This window comes from Hordeum vulgare, chromosome 2H, assembly GCF_904849725.1.
Source record: "Hordeum vulgare subsp. vulgare chromosome 2H, MorexV3_pseudomolecules_assembly, whole genome shotgun sequence".
NCBI classification, from domain to species: Eukaryota; Viridiplantae; Streptophyta; class Magnoliopsida; order Poales; family Poaceae; genus Hordeum; species Hordeum vulgare.
In genome coordinates this window covers 336,290,940-336,303,117 of record NC_058519.1, presented here as the reverse complement: position 1 = coordinate 336,303,117, position 12,178 = coordinate 336,290,940, and the positions used below count along the sequence as shown (strand labels likewise).

Below are 12,178 nucleotides of genomic sequence, written 5' to 3'. Positions count from 1 at the left end.
CCTGTTGATGAGGTTGTGCAGGTCAATGTGTTGTAATCTAGCCTTAGCTTTCAACTGGAAAGTTGGAGATGATATGTTTGTATAGCTCACTGTAAAATTTCATTACATTTGGATTACTGTAGATATTGTTTTGGCTGCTGTAAAAATGCTTCAGAGCAAAGACAGAAAGTGAGAATCTGAAATTTTCACTAAGTCCCTGAAATCTGATATTTTTGGGCAAGTTTGCAGCCTTGTAACTTTCTGTGTTTAACTCCTTTGTGTGTGATTCTTGCTTGTGCTTGAAGTACTCTTGGATAGCTACAGCGACATATATTATTTGTCATATTTGGGTGGCTGTAGGTGCCTTGCATGTAGCTCACAAAGTGCTATGATGCAGTTTATGACAGATTGTGTAGTTTTGTCTTTTTAATGTTTGTGAGTGCTTAGTTGATGTTGTGGTGTTCTTATTTGATCCACCCCATTCATGTTGGTTTGTTTTATGTCTTGGCTACCTGGAATTACCAGAGTTGAGCCATTGGGGTGTATTGTGATGAATTTGACATGTAGGGCTTCATATCTTGTTTCGTTGATTCCCGTTGATCCGTAGCTCCGATTGTAATGTTCTTTATATGCTTTTGCATCGTTTTCTCGAGACGCATCTGATCATGTCATTCTCATGCATGTAAAAGTAGCTTAGGATGCAGTTATGTCCAGGAACATGTATATGCTTCTTATGCTTGTGCTAGTGATAGAAAAATTGATGCATGCTCATATTCATCTCATGCATCATGTGCTTGTTGCATCTTGAGGTGCTGTTGTTCATTGGATGTTATTCTTATGGTGGGTAGCACTGGGATCGGAGAACGAGTACGTGGATTCGGGAGAGTACGTGCAGGACGAACAAGAACCATTCCAAGCTGAGGATATCACAGGCAAGATGATATGACCTTGATTCCATCTCTAGACTTGTTATGCTAGATTACGTTTCCTTTGTCATATGCTCGCTGCCTACCACTGAAATATTGCCTCCTGAAATGCCATGAACCCAAACACTGATCCCTTCCTAGCAAACTTGAATTGGCTAAGTAGGCTTTGCTCAGCTACTAATGTTAGCGTTGCTAGATGCAGGTGCCTTGCCTCATGTGATAACATGAGATTGATATCATTATCTTAATTCTGTTATTTAATTAAAGCACCTATATATTTGGTAAGTAACGGAAGGCCTAGCCTTTTGCCGGGTGATTTGTTCTGTTATTGCCACCATAGTTACTGGCTACCGGTGTTTGATTCAATATTGATCGCTCCTAACACGTTCGGGGTTGTTATGGAGACCCCCTCGATAAATCGCGTAGTGTTAAGACTTGTCCGACAGGACCCAACATTGGTTTTAATTTGCTAATCACTTAATAATAATCTGCATAGGGAATAGCTACCCCGAGGAATTTAACCAATAACCCGGGCCAGTGCTCCTCATGAGTGTTGGTCCACCCACCTAGCATTCGGCAAGACCACCCCATGGAAACTTGAGGTTTGGTCCTTGTCCACTTTGCATAGACGGTGTTGTCCTGAGACTGAGATACGCGGCTCTTATCAGGGTCGTCGACACATCGGGAGGTCCTGCTAGTCTTGTCTTACCTTAGCGATATATCTTGCGTATAGGAATCCCAGTGAAGCTTTGGTTCTCCCCAGAGTTGAGGTTTTCCTCTAAGGAATCCGACGAGATCACGAGATCCGTGATAGAGGATTACTTTGCGGCCCGTGTACGTTTGTGATGGACTAGTTGGAGCACCCCTGCAGGGTTTAATCTTTCGGAAAGCCATGCCCGCGGTTATGTGGCAACTTGGAATATTTTGTTAACATCCGGTATTAGATAACTTAAACATAAGCTAATAAAATTGCCCAACTTAGTGCGTAACCGTGACTGTCCCCTTCGAAGATCGTTCTTTGATCGGGAACACGGTGGGGTTATGAATGACGTAGGTAGGTGTTCAGGATCACTTAGTGATCAAGTATAATCGACCGCTAGTATAGACCACCTTCAAATATGTTCTACGTAAGTTAGCCACCAAATCAAGCTTAGGATCCTGCAACCTAAATACTCCACCTATCCAACCTAATAACTTGACTAGTTCTGGCACCGAGGTCATAGATTGCTGAGTCCCCGTGGCTCACAGATTCCTTCACAACACCAATAGGTTCAGGTACCCCAGAGACAGGTGATCCCGACGGCACGCAACTGGCGTGGCAGTATGATGAGGAGAACGACCGCCTGTACGTGAACTATCTAGAAGATTGAGGCGTGGTCGTGATCGTGGGCCAGCAGGCAGGGTAGCATAGCCATTTCCCTTGTTTTGTAGTCCGTAGCGGAACTACTTTGATTGTATGCGTGATGTACTCTGATATATTTATGAGATGGCAATTGAACCCCTTATTGTCATTCTGTTGATATTATGTATGTGCAATGATACCTTGTTTGCGAGACGCTTAGATGCGCTCCTTTCCAATTCGGGGCCTCGATCCCCAGATCGGAAAGGACCGCATCTTGGTCGTTACATAAGGGGACGCTTGATGTTAAGCGGCTCTACTATGGTGTGATTTCTCTGCTGCCTAAAATTTCGGGGGCTAAAAGAATTCAACAATTTAGGCCTATTGTCTTGCTTAGATGCCCATACAAGCTTATCACTAAAGTGTTGGACCGGCGTGCATCTGGTGTGGCTGATACCCTGATTAGTTCGACACAGAATGCATTCATTAAAGGGAGAAATATTATGGACGGGATATTAGCTTTACATGAGATTCTTAATCATACTCATGTTAACAAAAAAAGTTGTCATTGTGTTGAAGCTTGATTTCGAGAAAGCGTATGACAAGGTCAACTGGGATTTCCTTTTGGAATGTCATAAGATGAGAGGTTTCAACGAAACATGGTGTGGACGGATTAAGCAGATCTTGTATAATGGTACAGTTAGTATTAAGCTCAATAACTGTGTGGGTCATACTTCCAAAGTGCCAAGGGGGTATGGCAGGGTGATCCCCATTCTTCGTTCCTATTCAACTTAGTTGCGGAGTGCCTTTCGAAAATGATTAAGAATGCTCACAAAAACAAACTACTTGTTGGGCTTGCTCCACATCTCATTCCTGATGGGATTGTTGTGCTGCAGTATGCAGATGATACAATCATTTGCATAGAACATGATGTGGAGAAAGCTGTTAACCTGAAGTTACAGTTATATATTTTTGAGATGATGTCGGGCCTTAAGGTTAACTATCAGAAAAGTGAAATTTTTACTGTTGGGGGGGGGGGGGTGATAGTGTGGTGAAATCTTATACTGATCTGTTTAACTGTGATATTGGCAAGTTCCCAATTAAATATCTTGGTATGTCTGTTAGCTATACCACGCTAAAGAATTTTGACTAGGAATTCATAGTGGAGAGATATATGAAATGGTTTGAGGCTTGGATTAGCAATGTTGCCTCCATGGGAGACAGACTCGCACTCCTTGACTTTGTTATCACGCAGATATCCATTTATCACATGTCTATGTGGCTCATGAATAAATCATTTGAAAAACTAGATGAGCATAGACGTAGATTTTTCTGGCAAGGGAGCAATAAGAAGAGGAGATATCATTTAGTTAAATGGAACAGGGTGTGCAGATCTAAGCAAAAAGGGGGCCTCGGGGTTAAGTACCTCCGTAAGCAAAATATTAATTTGATGGTTAAGTGGTGGTGGAAGTTGGAGACCGAGAAGGGGGTCTGTCAAGATATTATTAAAGCTAGATATCTCCGAAACAAATCTGTGGCTACTATTAAGCCCAGATTCTCTAACTCACCATGCTGGAAAGCGATTCTTAAAGTCAAGGATTACTATTTTGTGGGGAGGAAAATTAAAATTGAGTCCAGAAATGTTGCCAGGATATGGCAGGATTCAATTAATGGGCTTCCCTCATTAAAGGATCAATTTCCTTTGTTGTTTGATATTTGTAATGAACATGATTGCACTGTGGAGAATATGTGCTCGATGGATGATTATTCCTTCTTTAGAAGAAGGTTAAACCCGGAGCTTAGAGTTCAATGGAGAGAGATGCATGATACTATTTCTAGTATTGCGCTAACTCGTGATAGTGATAGAGTGTCCTGGTGCTTCACTGGTGATGGCAAGTTTACTACCAAATCCATGTATAAGTGGTTGGAGAAACCACTTCATGGATGTCATTATAAGTGGATCTGGAAAGCAAAATTACCCCTGAAAATTAAAATCTTCATGTGGCAGTTGTCTCAAGATGCAGTGTTGACTAGGCATGTGATTAAAATCTTCATGTGGAATCCCATATGCTCCTTTTGCCGTCAAAGGGAAACTTCACAGCATATTTTCTTTACTTGTCTTGTTGCTAGAATTGTGTGGAGATCTATAGGGGTTACTCTGCGGACTGAATGCTGCCCCAATTCATAGTCAATATTTTTCCTGGTGTAATTTTTTTGCCGGCTGGAGGAAGGTATTACACGATGGGCCTAGCGGCTGCGTGCTGGGCTATCTGGTTGGCTCGGAACAAGGCTATGTTTAAAAATAAAATGATCAAAACCCCATTTAAAATTGTGTTTTCAATGTGTTCGTTCATTTTATATTGGACAGGGCTCCAACAGGAAGGCGATGCGGGGAAACTACGCTCTGGCGCGGAGATGGTGAGATCAAACACTATGCAGCTGATGAAAATGTGTGACACGGCCAGACAAGAGATTACAAGGGAATGAACAACTCCGGAAAATCTTCGAGCATGTTGATGAAGACCTCCTGTAATTTGGTAATTATCTTGTTTGTTCGAGTTTGAGTTTGTTTTAGTTGGTATTTTGATGTTCTGTGCAGTGCTAGATTTTATGCCATGGCATTCGTTTCGACGGCGGGTAAACTAGCAAATTGCCGGCGGGTAAACTAGCAAACTGCCGAAGCGATTATCGTCCCAGTATTTTCTCTTTCCTGATACTATGTAGAACTGCTATACTTCCGTACATTGTAATGGAAAGGGGTGTTTGCTCGGCTCAAAACAAGACCACGCTGAAATTATGAGGATCATTATGGGAATCTAGAGCAAGCACAGGAAAAAAAAAACACCAGCTTCTATCTTCCATTCAAATTCAATACTACACATTTGCGTCCGTTATATCAGTGTGGCCGGTGGACATATAAAGAGCTTTACTAATTACATATTTTTCTCTCCTATACATTTTTATATTTTTATAGTCACTGTCACTGAACGTCGGTACTCTAATTCATGCTCAGATGTAGTTACCGGATATTCAGTCTGCTCACTCCATCGCTTGAAATGCCAAAACTAGATACACGCAATCTACAAGCAGGGTGATCCCTTCTGATTGAAAAATGGCACAATCATCTAGAATCTCTCTTTGCTCACTCCATTAGAGAATTCCTTCTTTAGTTGGCTTCCCAGCTCAGTAATCCTGCCCTGCGTTGGTTAGCTGGAACAGGAATTGTCCAGATCGTGGGGGGGCGGATCCTTCAGGCCACACTATCATTAGCATAGCAAATGACTGGGGCACATAGACCAAACAATGTACTGTGGGCAGTTAAAACAATATCTGATGAGTAAGGCACTATATAAATCGAACCATCCAACATAAAGTGAGAAAAGTGAAAGAGCATAGATCAGTTACCACTAGCGTATCTTCAATGCTTCCCTAAGACCAAAGCTCGTCTGCCCTTGTCCCTTTTTCCCTAGTGGATTATTTCCCTTCTGCATCATTGTTACAAATTCATTGTAGTCGATCCGGCCATCCTGGAGACAGAAAAGGGGATAAACTTCTTTATCTCTAGTATCTAATACATTTCATATTGAGAATGAATCTACTTACATTGTCTTGATCAATGTCTCGGATAATATCGTCAAGATGTGCATCTCCTATACCAAACTCTTCACATGCTTTTTGCAGTTCATCTTGAGTAATGTAACCACTGCCATCTTTATCGAAGTATGAGAATGCTGCAAACAGATTATCTTCTCTCTCAACCTTGTTCAGATGCAATGTTGCCGCAAGGAACTCCCCATAATCAATTGACCCACTGTTATCAATATCCGCCTGAAAATTGCACAACACATATCTTCATTCAAGCAAGGCCTCATGAACATGTCTCATATCTAGTACAAGTAGTACATGTACAGCTAATACTCCTCATAATACAATCCTTTGCCAGAACATGAAAGGGATACTCTCACATGGCAATGAAAATTTTCAGACCCGCAGAAGTTTAGAAGAAATACAATAGCTTATGAGCTTTTTACAAGTAAATAGTACCGGTGTCAAGAATGCTATGCCCAACTGTCAAGCTATAGATGTCTCAAAAACCCTAATTTAAGAAAGCTTTCTTGAGCTTGTAGGGCTTTGATAACAAGCAATATATTATCTTAGAAAGCATACAACTGAAAATACAAGTGCTATGCTGCGATGAATATGTTAGAACAGTTACCGCTTCCATTAGAGTTGCAATTTCTGACTCTTTTAAGTTGGCACCAACTCTCTGCAAGCCAGTTTTTAGTTCCTCCAATGTGATTTGGCCACTATTGTCAGTGTCCAGCATTTTGAACATCTCTCTCAACCCTGCAATTTCATCTTCAGACAGATTCTCGGCAATTACCTGTACGCACAACCCAGTTTAACGATAGCATCAATACTGAACATGCTTAATCAATATGCTTGGTAGAAAACCAAAGGAAAAATTACTGCAATACTCACTCTAAGGGCCATCTTCTTTAGTTTATTCATTGCTGAAAACTGTTTTAATCTAGTTAAGACAGCAGAATCAAGTGGCTTGTCAGGAGCAACTCCATCAACACAAACCCAAGGATGACCTGCCAATATAAAGATGGCTCACTACAATAAATAAAGACTGATGCGAATACGACACTGGATGGCAAAATAGAAGTTTCATCACAAAGTGGTGTTTATGCTTCGATGTACTCACATAGAGCTTCATGTGCAGTCAATCTCTTTCCAGGATCACGGTTCAGCATTTTCCTAACCAAATCCTTTGCACTCTTTGAGATACTGGGCCAGGGCTCGGATGAAAAATCAAGATCACCTTTCAAAACTTGTTCAAATATCCCTTGCTCAGATTCTGAAAAAGAGACCAGCGTCCACAACAAAATAAAAAAGTGGAGAACTGTCAATATTGTGTAAAAGGATGATGTTTAATAATGTGGTTAGAAGACTAGATGCATGCTCACCATCCCAAAATGGAGGGACCCCACTCAACAAGATATAAATTATTACTCCAGCACTCCAAACATCCACTTCACAGCCATACTGTTTCAGCAGAACCTCAGGGGCGACATAGTAAGGACTTCCAACGACATCCGAATAAATTCCACCTGTAAAAGCAATCATTTTAATGCATATTGCACAGGAAGACGTATAGGAATGGTGATTACTTCCATGGCAGTTTCCATGTCTGAATATGTACAAGTTGTAAGGTGTAAAATTTTAAATCTTCAACTATCAATGTGAATGACCATGCATGTCCTTTTATTTATAAAAAAATGTGGTCTGCAATACACATTCCATAGCCAAAAACCGGAACAGAAAGGCAGAATGCCATTCTTTTCGGTCGCACTTCCAAAATACGCTCACCACAATCATATGACATCATGCTCAAGAATTCAGAACTTTGCGTGGAGTTTGATCATCTGAAGGTTCAAACACTGGGGTCTAATATTTATAGGCAAACCCTGCAAAGCTGCACCATCACTTGCCATAACCATATACTCCACACCTGGATCGTGTATACAATCTCAAAACCAATATATTTCCAAGATGTAACTCTTCCAGATATCATGATATTCTTTCAGATATCATGATATTCTTTATGATTTCATATGGCTGACATAGCAGGTGAGCAAATAAGAGAAATTCAATTGGTGATGATATGCACCGATGACCCTTTGTGGGATAAACGATAATATTCTTAGTCAATGTAACATTACAAAATATATGCAATCAAACCAGCACTGTGCATTTGACATCATCTGAAGATTTTTGTTCAATTAATTAAACAAGTATCTAGACTCAATAGTCAATATTCATAACTATTTGCATCGGAGTTTGGTCGCAGGTTTTGTGATTATGCAGAAACTCAGGCCCTGTTTGTCAGCTTTAGGCAGGAGATTGTCGTAGGAAAAATCAGAAGCCGAAACAAACAGCTATTTGGAATCAGCTTTGCCAGTGAAGCTGAATCTGGATTCGGGCCATTTTCAGCGCAATTGCCTGAAGCACGTCCGGGTGTACTTCAGTGGCAAAGATGATTAGCAGAATTAGCTTTGCTAGTGAAGCGAATCTACAGGTGATTCAAAGCCAACTGAAGCTGAAACAAACAGGGCCTCAATCTTATCGTCACACAAAACTCCATGTCTACCTTCCTGTGTAAGTACACAACCTTGAGTAGCAATTTCACATTCACACATGGACAAAGAAGGGCCAAATTACTTTTATCTAAAGTGCAGCGACATAAATTAAGTTCTCACGAATTACAAGCTTATGTCTCAAAGTTACTGTTATACTTGTAGACGCTTAAGTATCCCTGGTTTACACATTACTACTGTCACACAATGTATTTATCCCTGAAACTGGAATTATGAGTCGATTACTAGACATGAAAACTGATCAAAAACACTTCAAATAATCCTAGTAGTCTAGCACAATAGTATTCAACAGCTCGTATTAAATAAAGATTCTCAACTGAAAGCTGCAAGTGCACCAATACAACACATCCACCGGGATAGCAGCTCAAGCTAGCACTGTCCATGATATATATAAAAAGTTGCACCAGCAAAATGTCATGCATGTTCTACAGTACAGCCAGCACCAAGGATAGAGGCCAGACCTGGTTTGAAAAAGATAGAGAGACCGAAATCAATGGTCTTGAGTGGCGAGTCCTCCTTTTGGTTCACAAACAAGAAATTCTCTGGCTTGAGGTCTCTGTGCATGACCCCAAGAGAATGGCAAGCCTCCACAATCCCAATGATTACTCTAGCCAGCTGCGCGGCGGCCTTCTCAGAGTAGTGCCCCCGCTGTATGATCCTGTCGAACAGCTCCCCTCCCGCACAGAGCTCCATGACGAGGTGCACGGCAACAGCATCCTCGTAAGCCCCGACGATGGAGATCACGTTGGGGTGGCCGGCGAGGTGGTGCATGATCTGGATCTCGCGGCGCACGTCCTCGACGTCCTCCTCGGTGACGAGCTTCCGCTTTGCAATGGACTTGCAGGCGAACTCCTTCCCCGTGGCCTTTTCGACGCACTTGTAGGTGGTGCCAAACTGGCCCTGCCCCAGCTTCTTGCCTAGGGTGTAGAGGTCCTTGATGCGCTCCGAGTCGCGCTTGAGGACGGATTCGGCGAGGAGGCCGGCGCTCTGGACGCGCTTTACCTTGGGCTTGTTAGGATTGGAGGAGGGAGAGGAGAGGTCGGAGTCGTCGATGGTCTCGAGATCGGGGGCCGCGGACGAGGTGGAGGAGCATATGGAGGGGCAGGAGTTGGGCTGTGGGACTGCCGGCTCGGCGCGGGCGGCGCCGGGGCGCCAGAGTACGGCGACGGCGACGGTGTTGAAGAATCCGTGGCGATCCGGCGTGGCGCTGGGGCCGGAGCAGGTGTTCCCCATCGCGCCGGCGATGGGGGCGGCAGAGGCCTAGGCAAACGGCGGCAGCAACGACGGCATGCGGCGGCGTGGAGACTCGGGGATTGGATCGGAGGAGGATTGGTGGAGGAGAGGAGATGGCCGGAGATGGCCGAGGCGGGGAGGGGCTCGTGCGGCTGACATGTGGCCCACGTGAAACTGCGGGGCCGGCTTGGCAGTGGGCATAGGGGGTGTGTCGGGGAAGCGAGCGGCGCGGGATGGCGATGCGCGCCAGATCGGACGGAGGGGACGTGGGATAATTTGCGTGTCCTGTTCGATCCTTATATTACTCTCCCTCTCAAAATAAGTATCTATAAAATTGTATTAAGCTTGAGACAGTTATTTTAGGACAGAAGAAGTATTAGGAATCATTGATGACGCACGTTGTCGTGTTCGTGCATTTTATTATTGAAAGTTTTATAAATGTAGATATTAATTGATTCCTAAATTTAAAGGTAATTTCAACTTTATGATTGCCATCATTTTTCATCTCATCTCTATATCAATTCAGAACTGGGCATTAATAATGAAAAGGTGAAAAGGAGGCATCAGTTGTCACGTAGCAGATGTCAACACGAACACGATGCATAACAAATAAATATTCACACAAGTGACCTATAGTACAAAGTCATGAATAAGAAAACGAAGTAGAGTTATATGAGAAATGATAACCTCAAGCTTGTGCAACCAAAAAGGAAAGAACATTACACCAGAAGATCATGTTCTTACATTTCACAAATATTTGCATTATTTGACATAAATAAGGCAACACAAGAAATGTTAATCTAGCCAACATCACATCCAGATATATGTATGTTCTAATCACCAATAGAAATACTTCCATGACTTGAGCTTGGTCCTTCGCAACATGCCCTCCTAACTTGGATCTTTGGTTCTATCCATGAATTTTGCATGTTACTTGAAAATGTGTTTAGCGAAGACAGTTCTTTTGATGGAAGCATGGATGCATTCTACATTAAGTAGTAAAATTATATACTATCTAGCAATTTCATCTAAAAAGAAATGCATATTTGCTAATGATAATTATGTTAGATCTTCCAGAAATAAATGAAGATGATCTTAGCTCATATGAACTATAAATAATAACTATTTTGCCCCTACTCATACATGTAATCCTACGCATGGGCAAAATAATATTTGCTAATGATAATTATGTTAGATCTTTCAGAAATAAATGAAGATGATCTTAGCTCATATGAGCTATAAATAATAACTATTCTGCCCCTATTCATACATGTAATCCTACGCATGGGCAAAAAAGTTTGTGGGCATAAGAGAGGCAGAGAAAAGAGAGTTGCTTCATTTGATAATTACTTGACCACCAAAGGAAAGAGCTACTAGTTCACTTGTAATAAAATGCGCTCTCGTTATTTCTCACAAAGGCTTAATATTTTGTAATGGGTGGGCTCATGACGTGCTAGTGGGACAAAATCTTAGTCATGAACATGGCCTCACCCATGATACAATTTCAAGACATGTGTGTAACGTCCAAGATGCGATCCTATCCTTATTTTGGCACGAGGGCCTCGACAGGGATAGAAGCGCATCTCGTCGTTTCACAAGAATGAATATCGTTACAAGTACATGTACTGAAGAAAAGAGTATATGGAATTGGCTTACACTCGCCACAAGCTACATCAGAGTATCATCAGTACAACATAAACATCACGAAGAAGAGCAGGGTCCGACTACGGATGAAAACAAACGAGAAAAGAACACGACGTCCATCCGTGATATCCCAGGCTGCCGGCCTGGAACCCATCCTAGATCGATGAACAAGAAGAAGAAGAAGCAACTCCAAATGAACAATAAACGCGCTCACGTCAAGTAACCTTTAGTTGTACCTGCAACTGGTGTTGTAGTAATCTGTGAGCCACAGGGGACTCAGCAATCTCATTTCCAAAGGTATCAAGACTAGCAAAGCTTAATAGGTGAGGTATGGTTAAGTGGTGAGGCTGCAGCAAGCGACTAAGCAATATATGAGGTGGCTAACTTACGAGTACAAGAATAAAGAGGGGGAATATCTACGTGAACTACTGTTGATCAAATGAATGATCCTGATCACCTACCTACGTCAAACATAACCCCACCGTGTCCTCGATCGAAGAAGGAACTCGCGAAAGAGACAATCACGGTTACGCACTCAGTTGGCATGTTTTAATTAAGTTAACTTCAAGTTATCTAGAACCAATGCTAAACAAAGTTTCCACGTTGCCACATAACCGCGGGCACGGCTTTCCGAAAGATTAAACCCTGCGGGGGTGCTCCAACTAGTCCATCACAAATTACCACAAGCCGCATAGAAATCCTCGATCACGAAGCTCGCGATCTCGTCGGACTCCTTAGTGGAAAACCTCAACTCTGAGATTACCCAAAGCATCACCGGAATCCTCATGCACAAGATATTTCGTAAAAAGGTAAAACTAATCCAGCAAGGCCGCCCGACGTGTCGACGATCCCGATAGGAGCCGCGTATCTCGTTCTCAAGACACGACGGATAA

The 12,178-nt window shown here is 42.4% G+C and overlaps 1 protein-coding gene across 1 annotated transcript; it reads right to left on the bottom strand.

Moving 5' to 3' along the window:
* Positions 1-5,078: 5,078 nt before the first annotated feature.
* Positions 5,079-9,802, bottom strand: LOC123426205 (calcium-dependent protein kinase 17). Its single transcript, XM_045109994.1, has 8 exons — positions 8,870-9,802; positions 7,218-7,361; positions 6,956-7,108; positions 6,727-6,842; positions 6,461-6,628; positions 5,848-6,072; positions 5,650-5,771; positions 5,079-5,552 (listed from the first exon to the last, which is right to left on the bottom strand). The coding sequence occupies exons 1-7, from the start codon at positions 9,639-9,641 to the stop codon at positions 5,652-5,654; spliced, it is 1,698 nt and encodes a 565-aa protein (XP_044965929.1). The 5' UTR covers positions 9,642-9,802; the 3' UTR covers positions 5,079-5,552; positions 5,650-5,651.
* Between the last annotated feature and the right edge of the window lie 2,376 nt (positions 9,803-12,178).